The sequence below is a fragment of the Sturnus vulgaris genome, chromosome 2, assembly GCF_052056855.1.
Source record: "Sturnus vulgaris isolate bStuVul1 chromosome 2, bStuVul1.hap1, whole genome shotgun sequence".
Lineage (NCBI taxonomy): Eukaryota > Metazoa > Chordata > Aves > Passeriformes > Sturnidae > Sturnus > Sturnus vulgaris.
Genome location: NC_142244.1, coordinates 104,319,655 through 104,337,549, shown reverse-complemented (window position 1 = coordinate 104,337,549; position 17,895 = coordinate 104,319,655). Strand labels below are relative to the sequence as shown.

At 37.6% G+C, this 17,895-nt stretch overlaps 1 protein-coding gene across 1 annotated transcript in view; it reads left to right on the top strand.

The window, feature by feature from the left end:
- BCLAF3 (BCLAF1 and THRAP3 family member 3) overlaps positions 1-17,895 on the top strand; it is a 32,935-nt gene that overhangs the window by 9,929 nt on the left and 5,111 nt on the right. The window contains exons 2-10 of the mRNA XM_014875845.2: positions 1,244-1,315; positions 4,104-4,682; positions 5,027-5,692; positions 7,995-8,173; positions 8,865-8,979; positions 9,172-9,235; positions 10,082-10,200; positions 11,889-12,003; positions 16,247-16,342. Coding sequence (XP_014731331.1) covers positions 1,275-1,315; positions 4,104-4,682; positions 5,027-5,692; positions 7,995-8,173; positions 8,865-8,979; positions 9,172-9,235; positions 10,082-10,200; positions 11,889-12,003; positions 16,247-16,342 — 1,974 coding nt within the window. The 5' untranslated portion in view covers positions 1,244-1,274. The remainder of the gene's footprint in view (positions 1-1,243; positions 1,316-4,103; positions 4,683-5,026; positions 5,693-7,994; positions 8,174-8,864; positions 8,980-9,171; positions 9,236-10,081; positions 10,201-11,888; positions 12,004-16,246; positions 16,343-17,895) is intronic.

Here is a 17,895-nt window from a genome sequence, read left to right as displayed (position 1 = left end):
TTTGTTTGAGCAACCATTTTGACTGGGGGGTGTGAGGCGCTGGGTCAGGCATGTGGGTGCGCACTGCTTCAGGTCCTGCCTTAAAGCTTGCGTGTTTTTCTCCCTTTTCTATTTCAGTTCATTAGGCAAAAGATTTAAAGGAATTATTGGAGCACTGGGAGTGTCAAAAAGGCCATACTTTGCTAGCTCAGACTAGTTTTTGGTCTCCCTGAGTGTCTGAACAAATAGAGAAAATACCATAGCATATGTAGAGTGGCATTGACCTGGGTGTATTCTTTCAGTTTCAAATAGTTGGTTGTTCATTAACTTTAGAGCTGTCGATAGATCTGTTTTTGCATCTATATTTCTGGCCTTTAAAACATTTTGTGGTAATTAATAGCTGTAGTCATAGGTATGTGGTCCAAACTTCAGTTTTAACCCGATATTTTCTTTCTGCTTTAAACATTTGTGTTTGCTAAATAATGAACTATCATTTAATTCCTATTCACCAGTTGCATTACTGGTGAATTTGTATATACTTACATCACTTCTTTTCGAAGATCCTAGAGATATTTTTGCATTCTATCATAGCTTTTATGAGAAAGGTTACCAGGAGCTACTTTCAGAAGCCAGGAGCAGCACTTTGTCATAGTGCATCCATTGTATATTTAGTGTGTTTATAGTTAGTAGATTATTAACAGGTGAAGTACAATAAAGAAAAAAGTGTCTTTTGTATCTGATTTGATTTGGATGGAGTATGTGATGGCCTAGCAGTTAAGATGTGATGGAATTAAAGTTTACAAGAAGTCTGCAACCATGTAAATATTTTGATGTATATGAACTTCAGGATATAGCTTGATGCAAAAACATTTTCCTTTATAAACTGTATTTTTAAAGCAGTTTCTCTTCTCTATCATCTATGGCACTCAACACATACTAATATGTTTTACATTGCTGCAGCTTCCTTATGAGTTTATTAGCATTTAACAGCAAGCTAAATAGACAGCATTACAAAATGGAGAGAAAAATGGAACAATGATCAAATATTTGAATCTTTATGAAGAAAATATACTGCGTTTTAAGATCAGCAACTAGAGAAAAAGTGGTTGCTTGCCTCAAAATTGATATTAAAGGTTTACCTTTGAAGTAAAACATCCTAAAATATACTTCACTCTAACTTTGAAGCTTCTAGTACTACACTTGTTAAAAAAACCCTTCCTGTTGCAATTTGTAATCAGACTAGTAAATGATATAATTTTTACAGCTTCGAGGAACTCATAAACACGTGAGAGAAGATGACAAGATCTAGATCAAGATCACCACGATGGAAACCAAGGTAAATATCTTTAGCTTGTGTTCTGAAATGTAGCTCTATATAAGGGTTTATAATTAGTACCTAAAACTTGCATTAAAGAAAGAAAATTGCATGCAGAATTGAAATTTGTGTTTTGTAATCTGTAGTTTATTGCACAAGGTGAACAACTGTAATTTTCTTCCCAACTCATGATTTTATTACAATTTCTCTTAAACTGGAATTGTTCAGTTTTTGCAGTCTGCCAAGAGCCTTGTTCACCTTTTGTATTCTGGAATTTAGAACTACCTTAAGCAAAAAATCCAAGCTCCAAACTAGTTAAGGTTATTTTTACTCATGCACCACCTTGTGCACTGAATGTCTGTAACTCACTTTTGTTTTGCTTCTTGGCATATAGGGAAGAACTGTTAAAAAAACAGTTGTTTTAGTTTGCTTTTGGGTTTGTTTTTTTTGTTTTTTTTGTTTTTTTTTTAAAAAGCTTCCTAGTTCAAATACCTCGGACTTTCTGAGGTTTGGGGCTGATTTGTAAACTGATCTTCAGCACAGTTAGACATGCCTTGCAGCATAACACACAGTGAAAACATGTGGAAATGTGGGAGTCGTTGCCCTTCTCCTTGGACATTAGCCTAGCAACACGTGTCTTTGACATTTGTCACCAGGATAACATCCAGCTTACTGCATGCTGTGAGTTACCTGCCTCATTTTTAAGACTTGCAGTGTAAATTTGAGGTGCTAAAACCAGGAGGGTGGAATACAATATCAAGTGAAATTACTGCTGGTTTTGGGCATCTCTTTGAAACAGGCTAAGCTGTGATAACCAAGACCAAGGGAGTTTGGATAACTCAGAAAAATGTGTGGGTTTTTTTATTTGCTTCTTTTGTTGTTAAAAAGAGAAATCCTAACTATGTCCATGCTAGGCTGATAGCTGTGAATGTCATTTGAGTAAGAGCAGCCCCAGCTCTCATTAAAATGCAAACCCTAACCAGACCAACATGGGATGGCAGCCGCAGTGTAGGTGCTGTTGGAAGTCAGCCACTAAAATCTGTGGTCCTGAGTTTGAACTCATTGGCAGAAGTGAGTAAATAGTTTTGCCAAGCCGCTCATTTGCAATACGTGCACAAAGGAAGTGGCTTATTTCAACTTGTTTTTTGTTGGAATTGTTACGGGGTTGTATCTTCAAAAGAGCAGAGCAGTTGTTAGTTGCTGTAAAGTTGTTTATTGTAAAGACACATCAGTCTCAAGTGGCAAAGAGTCCCAAGTGTTAAAAGTCTGTGCCAGAAGCTTTCGGCATAGAGTCGCTATTAGAAGTTGCAGCCTAATACAGAGTCCTGAGCAGAGGCAGAGGCTGTGGCCCGGTGCAGAGTCTCGAGAGGCAGATGCTCCCTGGTCTTTCTTCTTCTGTTCTTTTCTTCTTCTTCCTCTTCTTCTTTGATAGTAGTGATGATGATGATGGTGGAGGAAGAGAGAGAGAGAGCGAGAGAGGAGAGGGTCTCTCCTCAATGCACAGGTTCTTATTCATAAATTACCCAATGAACTAAAAACACAAATCTGACGCATTTCTTCTAAACCTACTAGAATTCTGGTTCTATAATACAAAAGTTTATGTATAATTTACTCATATAGCCTATCTGTTCTGTCTGAAGAATATAAGCAATATTCTTACTGTATTTTTATTATGTCCAGAACTATGTTTTTGAGCTCTCACTGCAGCTTAGTTTTGAAACTTGTTTTTTACACCAGATTCTAAGGCTTTTGCTCTTTAAGGCACTTAAAACTTTTTCTTACTTACTTAAACTTACTTGCTTACTTGCTTAAAACTCAAGCTTATGCCTCTATTTAATGTATGAGTGGCTTAATGTACTTTAATTTCTCTAAAAACTTTAATTCTATTCCTGCATACTGATCTCTCTCTGAGAGACTCAGAGAAGCCTCTGTTTTTCACACTCCACCAGTTTTTTTATGTTTTTTATTAAAGAGTGTGTCAAGAGTGTGCAGTGAATACTTGAATACAAACAGAACTGTTATGATTTGGATTACTTTCTGGTTCTTGTTAGTGGTCTGTGGTGTTTTTCCTTTATTTTAAGGAAATTTTGCCTAAAAATTAATAGCAGGTTGCCCTTGTTTTTGTAACTGTAGGTGAAAATGCAGAGCTGAGTGATGCAATTGAATCTTTAATTGCAAAAGGTGCAGTAAGTGTGGAACTGTGTGTGTATACATGTGTGAACATGTGCATACAATTATCCAAAAGGCTAAAGCATCTTTCTCAAACTTGTTTTTTTTCTGCGGGAAAAAGCCTTACCTGTATGACAACTTAAATATGTTTTGTAATGTTTCAGTCTTTCAGTTTTGAAGGTTTGTTTGGCATGCAAAGAAAACCTGAAAAGGCATTTTCCTCCCCTTTAAATTTTTTTCTACACTTTTTTCCTTCTCTTTTTTCTCTTTGCACTGAAAAAGAAAGACAGGGAATGCTTGAGAAGTGTAAAAATATGTATAACAGTTGTTCTCAATGTAGTGGAAACTTCATGTATATGAAATTATTTTTAGTTTTAAATAAAAAACTTCAAAGAGACAAAAATGATTGACTTACTAAAATTTCAAGTGGGTATTTTTACTATGAAAACTTTCAACAGAGTAAAAGTAAGCCTGGTACTCAGCCAGAAAAATGCCACTTTGATATCTTGGTGTTAATTTTTTTTTACAAGCTGATTAAAATGATGTACTAAACTCTGCTTCCTTGGGAAATACATGTTCTCATTAAGAAATTGATTCAATTTTATGTAACTACTCAAAGTAAATTTTATTTTTGCTTTAGGTCCTTATCTCCAACTTTTAGAACTCCCGAGCATCATAGGCAAAGGCATGCTCACATTAATTATGACTGTGAATATAAAAGCTTTCGTAAGGACCCCAAAAAGTCTATGCCTTGGAGAACAGAAGATGAAAAGTATGGACAAAGCAATTCCAGGTTTGCACCTCATGGAAATAACCACCAGAGAATATATGAACGTAGGTCACCTTCACCAAACCTGAAAAGAATTCCCATGGAAGATGGCTACAGTCATAAGCCCTACAGAACACATTCATCTGAAAGGACTGAAAGCAATAGGAGATGCCAGTTACCACCAAAATACTCGGAAATGCCTTATAAAGAGCATGATCGTCCGTTTTACCAGCACAAAATGGAGGACAGATACATGTTTGATCATTACAAAGTCACTGGAAATGAAAAAGGAATGAAACCTTTTCACAGATCGTTAGGGGGTTCATGCAAACTTGAAAGAAAATGGCACGAAGATGACTTGAGGCACCAGAGGTTACATGAAGAGAAGTATGGTCAGTCACCCAGAAGAGTTTCTGATGAATTTACGGCAAGGAGCTCTTTACAGAAGAGGTATAGGAATAAAATAATTAAACCCTGGGTATTGTGGTGTAAAGCCTCAAGTGAAAGTCTATTTTCATTATAGTTGAAGATATCCACCTTGAAACACGTTGGCCACTTTGTAGTTTTAATTATGGGCGACTGGTAGTAGTGAAGTATTTGTCTTTTAAGTAAATCGTATTGCTGGCTAGAGTATGAAAGGATAATATTTCCCTCTTAAGAGCCCCTGCACATCTGTACCTTGGCGTGAGGGATTTTGGGTTAACTTGCCACGCATTCTGCTGTCCAACATTCTGCACATATAAGTTCTCGCTTTCTTCTCTAGTGCAAGTGTAAATTGCTTTATGTCAACACAGGTATCCTGAAGATCACGATTACAGAGAATATGGGCACGCGTCTAAAAGGGCTAAGGAAATGGAGAGGTATGACGGTGGAGATGTAGCACGAAATTCCAAGTGGAAGCAAGAGCGTTCTTTTCCACCCTGCCAAGAAAAGGAGGAGCAAAGATACCCGGGTGCGCAGTCCCACCGGTCGGCTGAGAGGGAGTACTTGGGGGGGTGTGTCCCAAAGATAGCCTATGAGTACAGTCACAAACGGCGCAGGCATCTGGAGGGGGAGAAGCCTTTTGCAGACGACAGAGCTCAGAAGTACATGAAGCAGGAAGAGCAGAAGTACAGCTCTTCCAAGAGTGCCCGGAATAGCAAGGACTTGGATTACTTTAGTGGTGGCAGAGTGAGGCGGACGGAAGAACGGCACGTTGAAGAACCTGTTAAATACAGTTCAAAGAAGGGCTGCAATGCTTGTGTTAACTCTTCCAAAGCAGATGTTGAGCTGAGATCTTTTAAAAACAAACTGAATGAAAGAGTGAGGAAAGATGGGGAATTGAGGAAAAACGTAGATTCCTCCAATAGCCAGCGTGATGCAAGTCATACTGTTTCAGATGTGAAAATGTCAGATGCCAACTGTATGAGAGAACATCTCACAGTCAAAGTGGATATGAAGAAAATGGTGACCAAGTACAGGTATTGGTTTTCTTTCACCTCTGCTTTCTTCCTGTCTCTTTACAGTTTATGAATATTGGAGAGAAGCATGGTTTCTTTAGGAGCTAACGGGGACAAACTATAATTGTACCTTTTTAGTTTTATTTCTTTTAAAATTGTAACTTTCCTGTCTGGGCAAGTTAACTATTAAACCTCTATTCAAATAAACAAAACCAGCTGACCAACAAATAGAACCAACCAACAAAAAGCAACATTTTATGGGGATGCAGGAAGTGGAAAGAGTAGATAGATATGCCTGATGCAAACCTGTAGTTAGAAGTTGGTTATAAGTAAATGTGTTATTTTTATTTAAAAACAAAACCCAGATGCAGAAAAGCCTAGTCCTGTGCTTTCATCTGAAATATAATGGCATTTTTTAAAACGGTCTTCCCATCTTTCTTCAAAAAATAAGCTAACCTTTAAATACATAAATCTCAAGCACATATTCAGATGTTCAAGATCTCAAGTTGAGTAAAACTGCCAAAAATGAGAGATCTCTGGGTTGTCGTTTATTGTTATAGCAAAGTGGCAACCTGTTGAGGCATCAGAGCTGAAGCAGCAGAGTCTGCTTACAAATGTCTTGTGTGTAATACTTGTGTTTGCATTTAGCATTCCCAGTGCTGGCTGTAATGGAAGAAAAAGTGGCAGTACTGTAAAAATTTAGATGACAAATATGTCGTAAGAGAGCAAGCAGCTTGATTTTGATAGATTCTTGCAGGGTTTTCTGGTTTGTCTTGCTTTCTTGCTTTTGCAGGCCAGAATATCTTATATTGGTAGTAATTGCTTTTGGAAGATATTATCTTCCTTTCCAAAATGATCAGCCTTCATTTTAAAGGTATTCTGCCTCTTATCCCAAAGAAAACATGTATATAAATTTTCCTCTCTTTACACTATTTCAAAAATATGTAGTTAAATGGAGAGTTACAAAGACAAATTACTGCATGTAAGGGGCTAGTATTAAAGACTGAGGAAAGGGAGGTGGAGCAATGCCCATTAGCCACAACTGGGCTAGGATGAGGGTTTGACTTCCTGAATGATAATGTAAGGAAAATTGTTGGGTCTTGTTACAAACCCTTAGGATGATTCCTCTATCTTGCTGCTGCCTCTTGCTGCTGTATTTGAAGGTCATGCACAATGGACCTGGTAGTTGTTTGCAGACCAAAGAAACTACTGCATTGATTACAGCTAATTTAATGTGTGGATGATTTGCTTCTGCAGCCAAAAGTGTTACATATTTTATTTTTTCAAAGATAAGAACACTAGTTTTACAGAAGCTGATGACTTGGAATATTCATGCTGCTCACTTTAGGCATTTAAGAAACACCTGACTTGAAATGACTCAGCTAAGAAGAATAGTTCTTTATAAACCTGGGGAGCAGGTAGATAATTCAAATATCTAAGCCTGAGGTTGCTTGGATTCCTCCTTGCATGCATTTATTCCCGGTTAGGGGAAAATAGATGATTTCTGGCATCTGCTAGAGGCTATTTCTGATACAATTTTTGTATGGAATTCTAGTCTTGTATGCTTCTAATACAGTGTGGCCAGGCACATAATAGCTTTGCAGAATGAGCAATTGGAAGTCTTCTTCCTAAAAGCTTTCTCATGAGCTCTTAGAGTCCTTAATTTGTCTTTTGGAATGACAAGCATCTTCTTTGCAGCAAGAACAGTAGGGTTGTTGAAGTGTCGGCTTTCTTGTCAAAATAATTTTTGAGCAGCAGTGCAACCATTTGGGGTGTAAACTTATTTAGAATGAGTAAAAATTTACAAAAGGATGGTAAGCACGTTCTTGACTTCACACACTTCTACTGAAGCAGTTTCACTGCTGTTTCACCAGGCTGAAGTGATGATTCAGTTCCTAAAGATGTGAGACTTTTTCTTATCTTTGAACTGTTCTTGAAAATTGCCTGGTAGCTCCTTATAAACAAGACACAGGCATAATTGCCTCTTAGAATTATTCTGAAGAAGTCCATCAGGATATTAATTTTATCTAGATTTGATAACCTACTTGAATTAAATTTAAAATTCACAAACTTTGTATTGCATACTTCACAGAAACAAAAATTCCTGAGAGTGAAATTATCTCTTCATATTTTATTATAGCTTTTCTTCCTTATGGCCTTACTACTTTTTTAATTAAAAAAATGAACAAAATGTGATTTTGGCTTTTAATCCCATTTATTCCTGACATGAACTTCTTATTTGTTTTGTTCTACTTGTCTATTTCAAGTTTTCAGATTTAGATATTTGCTTTAAAATAAACGATACTTTTTTTTTTTATTCTAGGACTGCTTCTAGTCACACTACAGAAAGACAGATGTCCCATGATCTGGTTGCTGTTGGTAGAAAAAATGAAAATTTTCATCCAGTGTTTGAACACATGGAATCTGTAACACAGAACATTGAGAATGATCCATCAAAAGAATTTACTCAGGAAATAATCACAATTATTCATCAAGTTAAAGGTGGCTGTAATATTTGGAGTATATGTATGTGTTTATGTATATATTACATGTATATATATATATATACATTTTATATTACAAACATAGATTACAAAACCCAAAGATGATGGTTTAGCTCTGATGTCCCTGTAAGTCTCAGGTGTTTGCCATTGGCTGCATTTGTATTTTGGCTTCATTTTGTATTGTTGAATGAAAATGTAGGTTGAGGATTTAAAGTAGTTGGGTGGAGGATGACTGCAGGAAGGTCTCAGGCCATAACTGAGGCATTAATGTGGAGATTAAAGATCAAAACGATTTTATGCTAGTATGGGAGAGTAACCTCCTTGTTTAGGAAACATGGCAGGAATAAAGGAGCTTTGCTGTAATCACAACTCTAGTATAGTTCCTTTAAATGTTCAGATTAATGTTTAGACAGCTGCATTATGTTCAGTGTTGAGCTTTGTAGATTCAAGTAATTTGAGTACTACCATGGTAGAGCTGATAATTGAGTTTAATCTTATCAAATAAGGTTTTCTAAGTTGGGCTGGCCTAATCTTTCATTTGTGAATATCAAACTGCAAGTGGAAATAGTTTGAAATTTCAGTAGAGTTGTCGTGGTATCCTTAAGAGTTCATCTTTTAAAAGATAGATTTTCCCACTGTGCATTTCAAATACTACAAATAACGTTCTTGTATTTAATGTCTCTTCACAGCAAATTATTTTTCATCTCCTGACATAACTCTACACGAGCGGTTCTCAAAAATTCAGGATAAATCAAGTGCAAATACAAATGAAGTTAAAATGCATTTGGATCCAGAAATTCACAGGTAATTGTTGAACTAATTGTCTTAATTTATTTGCATTAAGGTAATTAATCTTCAGTAGACTTTACACAGTGTGAAGTTTTTATTCATTATTTTTACCTGCCTGTATCTTTAAAACGTTCTGTGGCCTGGTCAAGAATGCTTTTGCTTTTATAGAGATGGTATTTGTTTTGATGCAGTATTTTTGTGTTCTAGGAGGATTGACATGTCTCTAGCAGAACTTCAGAACAAACGAACTGTGCCATCTGAATCTCCCCAGGTACCTTGATTGCTTAAATTTTGTCAAGTAGTAAATTACTGTTATAGACATATTATAGATGTAAGCAATGTTTGCCCTTTACTACTGGGACATAATTTTTACATACCGCAGTAATTCTGAGTATTTGGAAAAAAATGCACACCTGAGCATATTTACAGATACCACAGTGATGCAAGTGTACTGTGTTCACTGAGCAGTAAAATGCAGATGTGTTCCCCAGAATAGCTGGAGTGTGATTATTCATGCTGCTTGAACCCCCTGTGTGTTTTAAAATAATGTAAATACTGAGTCCCTGACTGATGTGTGGTTCTTCGTTTTCCTCTGAGATTACAAAAAATCGTAATGTTTCTTCTACCCTAATGTTACAATGACTCAAAATCCACATAATTCCTCAGAGCACTATTTTATCCCATGCTTTCATCTGAGGTCATATGATTTTCTTTCTTCCCCTTTGAAGCTCTGGTTGCTATGATTTAGTTACTATTCCTTTTCTGTAGTACAGGTACGTGGAGATTCTCCTTGATTAAGGATAGTGGAACTTCTTAAGATTTACTGAACCTTACATGAATATTTCTGCCTTGGCAACTCCATGCAGAATTCCAGTGCTCTGTTCACTTCTGTTTGGAAACTTGTAAAAAGGCAGATGGTGCAAGGAAGGATAATTGCTTAGGACCACTTTTTATTGCTTTAGACTTTGGATCCTTGGGTTGATGTGAACCTGTCCTGTGTGCAGACAGCTGAACTGTGTTAACAGGTTATGTACAGGGTGCTGCCCCTGAAGGACAGAATCAGGTTGGTGTTCAGTTCTTGGCAGCTAACTTGGCTTCAACCCTTCCTTTTAACTAGAACATTGTAAGAGTGTTAGAAGATCCAAATGATCTACGGTATGATATAGAAAGGAGAAGAAAAGAGAGATTGAAGAATGAAGATGAGAGAGTGTTTCATGTAGATGATGTAACTCCAAGGTAATGAGCAAATAATCTTGTTGGCCCAAGCCTATAGTTCGCTTGTGTGTTCATTTTTGGGCCCTTCCACAGCTACACTTATATTTGTGGTGATTCTTTTCTGCAGTTAACCCTTAAAAGTTGACTGGGCCTGAAATTCAACTGACCTACATTGCAAGCTGCTCTGTAATGAGGTGTTACCTTGATAGAGATTAAACTGCAGTGGGTAAAAATGAAAAGCAAGCACAAACTAGCACTGAATGAGAAGAGAGGACAAAGATAGTTTGAAAAAATTTAAGTATTTTTTAAACTCCTCAGTGTGCCATGTAACAACATTCTCCTACATTTTGCAGTAAAAGCATTCTAGGATGAATATATTGTTTTATTGCCCTACTGGTATGGTAATAAAATGTGGAATATCAGCAAATAACTGGAGTTTTTCTGATTCTTGGAGACTTGGAAAGCTTAGATTTTTGGAATAGTGTTTTACTCCTATGGATTCCTCCAACAGGTTTGTTAAAAGTTTTTGCCCCAAAGGTGTTTGCTAACCTCAGTCACCCTGTTTCACTTTTGATGTTGTGAGGTCGGTTGATTGGAGAGAGTGACTGTTAGAAGAAATGTAGATTAATGAATTTGCAGAATGTAATAAAATGTATCCACACAGTAGTCATAGTTTCTTATGCAGATTGTTCTTCATGTGCTGCTCTTTGTTAATTTCAAATGCAGTCTGGCATTAATGGCAACTAATAGCAATACACACATTTGGGAAAACAGACTTGTGAAGCTGTAGAAGAAATTTCTTATATTTGAGATTCTTGAAACAAAAAAGGGTTAACGAGTGGGAGAAACAGTCCCTGGACTTGCTTCTATCTTTTGTGAGAAGTGTAAATTTCCCTACCAAGTATGGCTCTCCTGGAATTTGTTGTTAGGGGTTCCACTGTCAGGGAAATGTGGATTGAGGGCAGTAATGGCATGAATGATACACAGAATTTTCCTGAGGTTGAGAGGCTTTAATAGCTCACATGAGATACTGACAGTGCCTCTGAGCTTATTACATGCACTGCGGTTTTTTTCCTTAACTTATTTTGCAGCTATGAAAACTGTTTCTATGTGTTTTTTAAAATACAAATTCTGACTTCTCGTGGTTACTTTTCATGGTAAATGTTTTATTTAGAAGTTTGTGGATACATGTGTATTAGCAATATTCTTGGTAACAAAACAACCAAAACCATAAAAACAAGCAAGCAAAAGCCCAAAGCCAGAATCAGCTGCTTGCTGAGGATGAAACTGGAGGATGTAGCTGTCAATCTAGAGCTCGTGTGGGATCGGGAATGTCAGGGAAGGGCCGGTTCAGCTCCGCTGGCAGCGATAGTTGGCAGCGCTCGGCTGCAGGAAGCGTTTCCACCAGCGGAGGGCAGCAGTGCCCGGCGGCGGGCAGGGCTGGGCGGGCGAGCCTGGCTCCGCAGCCGGGAGTCCAGGGAGCAGAGTCCCTGCTCCTTTGTCACTGCACAGGGGAGTACGGATTGCTGTGGAATTCTGTGCAGTTTGCGCTTGGACTGGGAACTTGTTGATTTTCCTAGGAATATTTACTTATAAGCTGTCTCTTTGCACTTGTGATACAGATGCTAGAATAAGCTAGTTTAAAATACAGGGTTGATATGCTGTGGCTTTAGATATTAATTGTTCTCACTCTCTCTCTTACACATCAGGAACCAGCAAAGCTGCAGTCTTTCAAAGTTACAAACATCTCAAGTTGATGGTTTCCAAAAGCCTATGAGGTTCATTAAGCCACCTTTCAGGAAATTTATTGGGAGACCTCAGCTGGTAAGCCTAAAAGTAGAAATAGTAGCTCCTGCACTGTTAATGTATAATTCATATTTTGCTGCATTGTCTGTGCTGATGTAAATTTAACAGTCTTTGATATCTTGCCCTTTTAAATTTTGAGTAAGGCTTTTTTATCTTCTGTCTGTGCTCAACAGTGAAACTACTCATAATTTCTAGTTCTAGTGCAAGAGGACTGCCTTGGGTATTTTTTGAAGCAGAGATTAGTACATCTGAGCTGAAATCACCTTGATACCACTCCTTTTCTTTTCATAAAAGAAGTTTGTGTCTAATATCATATTTCTTCTACATAATGGTGTAATTACCTAAATGATAAAATGGAAGGCCTTGTTATTGGGCAGATAATCTGAGCTAAGTAGTTTGAGGAAAAGAATACTCTCCTGCATTCCAGTTGTCAGTGGTATGAAGGGAAGGCCTGAATCTTGTGTAGGTGGTATTGTTATTGAAACAGTGTTTCTTTTATCTTCATTATGATAAAAGTTCTGGAAAGCACTTATTTTAAATAAAAATGAGTAGCAAATCACAGAAAAAAACCAAGAAATATCTGAAAAATGTTCCTGAAAATGGAAGTTAAACACTGGAATATAACATCTCTCGAATACTGCATTTATGAACCCTGGTTTTGGACAATTATTCTTTAGGCTCTCTTTCTGCAGTGTACTTCAATACTGAAGTGGGCAAGACAGTAATATTAGGTCCAATAGAAATAAATTTCTCTTGTGGGAAGCTCCTTCTGAAGAATTGTAATCAATTCCAGGTGTTTCTGCTTGTTTAACCTGGGGAACTGGTGAGACCAGAAAAGCTTTTTTAATGTGTGCAGTATAATTCTAAATCACTTCTTTTTTTCTGACAGCTGCAAAATAAGGAGAAGACAAACATAAGTTACCATTCTTTATACACTGTAACTAATGACCTATGGAAAGGGCTCCAGGAGCCCATGAAACTTTTCTGAGGTCCATCAAAAGTAGCTTTCATGTAGTCAACTCTCAAATGTCTGCTTTGCAGATGCAAAAGTGCCTCCTTCTGTGTAAAGGAACACAAGTTTTGAACGTTTTTGACCATATGACCTCATCTGCTCAGCTCAGAGAAAGGAAACAATAATAATAAAAGCACAGAGAAAGGAAGGGGAGTGTGGGAGGTAGTTGGTTGTTGTGACGTTTGTCTTCTGGAGCAACCACTGTGTACTGAAACCTGGCTTCCTGGGAAGTGGCTGGACATTGCCTGCTGGCAGGAAGTACAGAAGAAATCTTACATTTTCCTTTGCTTCTGTGTGTCTTTGCTTTTGCTGTATTAAACTGTCTTTTTTTCTTGACCCATGTGGTTTTTTTACATTTTATTTTCTCACTCCTAACCCTGCTGAGGAAGGGAATGGTGGAGCTGATTGGTGGGTACCTGGTTCCCAGCCAGCATAACCCACCACAGTAATACTGTAATTGCTAATAAAAAGGAGGTTGGTTTGAAAAAGATACTGAGTTATTGTTAAATGTGGTGAAGATTCAGGAAGATTGAATTTTCATATTTAATAATGAACTTCAAATATGCAACTTTTAGGAAGTCCTGCACTGCAGTAAGAAGTAATTCCTTTGGAACAACAGTAGCTGTGTGTAGGAGCTGTGGGTCAGGACAGTCGGGACTGATGGAGAGATCTCTAAGGCCAGGGGTTGGAACTTGTGGTTTATTGCAAAGGGTGTGGGTGAAAGGGCCCTGCTTGGAGCTTCCAGACACAGCTTGGAGCAGGCCTGTGAGAGCAGGAGGGCAAGACCAAAAAGAGGGCAAGGGGTAAGAGGTAAGAGAGTAAAAGTAAGAGCATCAGAGAGTAAGACTGTGAGGTTCCCATTACAATACATTAAATCTTCTTCTGTGTTGAATATTCTAATTTTCACTAACCAATCTAATACAAGATACAAATCCTATAGCATTTACATACAGCCTATAAAGAATCATTACATTGCCATACTGTGTTACACTTTAAACCCCAAAAACTCCTCTTTGGACCCCCTTTACCAAGCTAGTAGGGTCTTCTCTGACCCTTGGACCTGTCTGCAAGCAGAGGGAATTGTTCAATAAAAAGGGGATTACTTTCAGGTGGCCATACTATTGTTTTCTAGTTGTTCAGTAACTAAGGTTTGGTATCTCAAAGATGGCTTTCATTTCAGTCTCGCTTATAGTTTCCATATTCTCAAAGTCTTTTGCCAGGCAATCATATTTATAAGGTTTTCCATTTTCATCTTCCCCAACAGCTGTGAAAGTATAGGTATTAAAAATGTAAGGCATCCTAAAGAAGAAATGTCTCTTCCTGGTCAGCCTTACAGAAGCTGGTTTGTACACAAATAGAAAAATCAAAAGCCTTAGTTAAGTAATCAAAATATAATATTTGTCATGTTAATATTCAATAATTGGGAGTTGAGCTTAAACTTGAAAGAAGCTTAGATACACAATTGTACCTTCCAGGCCTAAGATTGATTGTAAGAATTGTCCATTTAGCCTTGTACCCTACTAACAAAAGGAGGCTAGCTAGAGTGAAGTAGAAAATCAGAACAAGTATCCATGTGTATTCCCCCTCTTCCTTTTTTCTGTCCTTCAATTTTTTTTAATGCCACTGGTTTGAGAAGTTCCTAAAAAGTGGTTTGCTGTGCCTTTGCATCAAGTAGTTCTAATGTTAATATTTCTGTGAATGTACTTTAGCCTGAAGGCAGGTAGGGATAGGGAGGGCTGTATCCAGAGTTAATTAAGGCAAGCTTTGTTTTAATTCCTAGAGGTTTATTTTGAACTACAATGGGAAATTTTTCTAAACTTTTTTCATCTTGCTAGATTCCCATCTTAAAGGAAGAGTGTACTTCAGCTGGGAGCTTCCTGATTTAATTGTGTTGTAGGTAGAAAGTTAATTTGATTTTGTAGAGTGTTTTTATTTTCTTAGAATAAGAAGGAAGCTGGGAAGTTCCTGTCTTTTCTTTGGAAAAGCCATTTTGATCTCACTTAATAAAGTCTTTCTTCCTTTCTTTTTGTTCTCTTGTCAAGGCATTGCAAGAAGCTGAATAGTTGACCTGTAGGCAGTAACATAGTCTAAAAAAGGAAAAAGGCTAGTTTAAATCATAGTTAAAAGTTATCTTGGATTCTAACAGCATTCCACTATATTTATAGCCCCCTTTCTCCCCACACCATTATTAACAGCTTTGCCAGAAAGGTTTGGTAGTTTGTTAGAGGACAGAAATTCTGGGAACAGCCAAGTATACATTTTCATTTATTATTAAATGTTAGTATATGTGAAATGTTTCAGGAGAGTTCTCTTCTTAGGTTCTTTTTAAAATGTATTCCAAGCTGATGAAATTTCCTTTATGAAAACAGAGTTCAATAGCGTTGGAATGCTTCTATGATTATTCAAGAGTGGACCATAAACAAATTTATTTGCTTGCTAGGAGTTCATTGGCACATTTGTTCTGTGTTGCATAGAGGACTTTAATGTAATATATGCAAATCTATGCCAATGCTTCTGTAAATATTGGTAATCATATGCAATGATGGACAAGAATGGCATCCTCTGGCTGTCATAGGGGAAGTTGGAAAAGAACCAAAATGTTCAGGTAGGTCAGTGGCTGGAGGAGTGCTGTGTTTTAGCCAACCACAGCTGTTCGATTGCAGCTGTTCAGTGTGTTGACACAACCATTTCAATACTATTTGTCTGTGTGACTTGGTTTTGAAATTATGTTTCTGTGGCAGGCAAGCAATTCTCAAATGCTTTCTTGAAATAAGGAGTTAAAAGTAGCATTTTCTAAGGACCTCAATGTGCTACAGGTTGTTTGTTTGCTGTGGAGGTGTCTGTGCTGCACTAACCCGTGATGGCCACGTGCCAGCCAGGAGATCCGGGCTACCAATCTAATTGCCCTTGTTCCTGAGGCAAGCCATGAGTGCTGTAGCAGCCTGTCTGCTGGACTTGATACATGCGAGTGGAGGCATCTGTTCTGGGAGGGAGGGAGGGAGAACCTTAATTGGGCTGTCAGTTTCTTAGGTCTCTCCAAGAGGATGACATTCCAGGAACATGGTCTGTATTATCTTTAGCTGTCCCTTCAGCCAGCCTGGACTGCAGGCCCAATGCTCCTGTTATTCCTGTCCCTTCAAGTGTCATTGTGTCAAACACTACAAGACTGCAATATTTGTTAGTTTAACCTGAACATTTTTTTTCCTTGAATAATTTAATAACTTGAAGCTATAACTGTTTTCCTACTAGAATTCTTACTATTCTTCAAGACCAAGTGACACTTACCCCCACAGACGCATTAGAGGACACCTTGAAAATGCAGGACCCATCAGAAGGCACTTTAAGGTACAGATCAGCTTTTATCAGATGTTTTTTATGTAAAATCGTGGTTGAACCTGTTGAGTTGGGTAACAGAAGACACGCTTTTGAAGGTATTAAGTGCCATGAAAAACAGTGTCATCAAAACCTAATTGTTTTTGTTAGAATAATGGGAGGCTTAGCTTTTAGTAGGTAAGAGGGCTGGCAGTGGATTGAGCAGGGTTGTCCAGTGTTGTATGCAGGCAGTTGAAATAAACAGGTTACTGCAGAGTCAGGAATAAGAATTGCAGGAATTGCACAATGACTAGAAAACTCATCTGTCCAAAACCCAAGCTGCTGAGCATTTTTCCTTCACGTGACAGAAGCCTGAACTTTTTCCAAAGACTGAAAGAAATGAGTTGTGTTACTTTCAAAACTGTATTACTGTTATTTTATTAACCCATTCATGTAGAGATTAGTAGAGGGAAGTAATGTCTTGTGAATACCCTGCGTACTGTCAGCTATGAATTAAAAAAAACTGAAAGGAGTGAGGATTTATTCTTAGGGCCTCAACAGGATAAAGAGATGGGCAACTGTGCTTCTTTCTAAGGTAGAGCAGTGGCCACCTAATGCCTTTTAATTATAAAATTGTATCCTGGATTCAGCAAAAAATCAAAATATTTCCTTTTCTGCTGACAGTGGCATGTTATGCATGGGGCCAGTTAGTGTTGATGTGAGAAAAGTATTATCAAATCTAAAACAACTTAAACTAATTTTCTACTTTGAAATTGCCCCTAAATTTTTAACATGCATTCTTAAAAGTAAAGTAACACACAGAATAGATAGTCACCTTTTCTGTTTTTTAGATAGTGAAGTAAATTTTAATGGCTAATTAGCTGTCATTTTTGGATGAAACTTTGAAAGGTGGGGAAGTGTAAATGTGGGTTATGGGGTTTTTTCCCCTTCTTCCCCCCTCTCTCCCCCTTCCAAACATAAGAATTGTTGGATAAAAAGACTTTCTTCAATTTAGGCGTGCTTTGCCAGCCAACCTTGTCAGATAGCTAAGCTAACACCAAAAAAACCTGCTGTCTTTATTCTGCTGGAGAAAGTCTTTTTCTAAGTTAAAAAGTTCAAAGTGTTCAAAGCCTGATACAACTATTTCAACACCTAAGAAGATTTAGCCTGTTATTCCATATCCTCTCTGTATTGTCAGCCTCCAGGTGATGGAGAAATCTGGCACTGGCTGCTGCATCCCTGAGGCAGTGTTGGTAATTGATGCTCCTTTCATTTACATCATTCTGCAGTTCTGTTGATTCTACAAGCAGCAAAGTGTCCATTGAAGTTGTCACCTCATGTATATATGAATATTGCAGTACCAGTGATCTGGCCCATGGTGCTTTAATATTTATAGGGAAAATGGCATATGCAATTGTATTGCAGTTTGCTTGTGTGTATAGCACTTCTATCATTGCTATGGAAACAGTGGTATTGATTTGACTTAATTTCTTTAATTTTTTACATTTAAATTCCTCTTGCACAACAGAGTTTTTTTCTTGCTGTGCTGTTGGTGAAATGGAGGTGACTTGACTATCTTCTACATT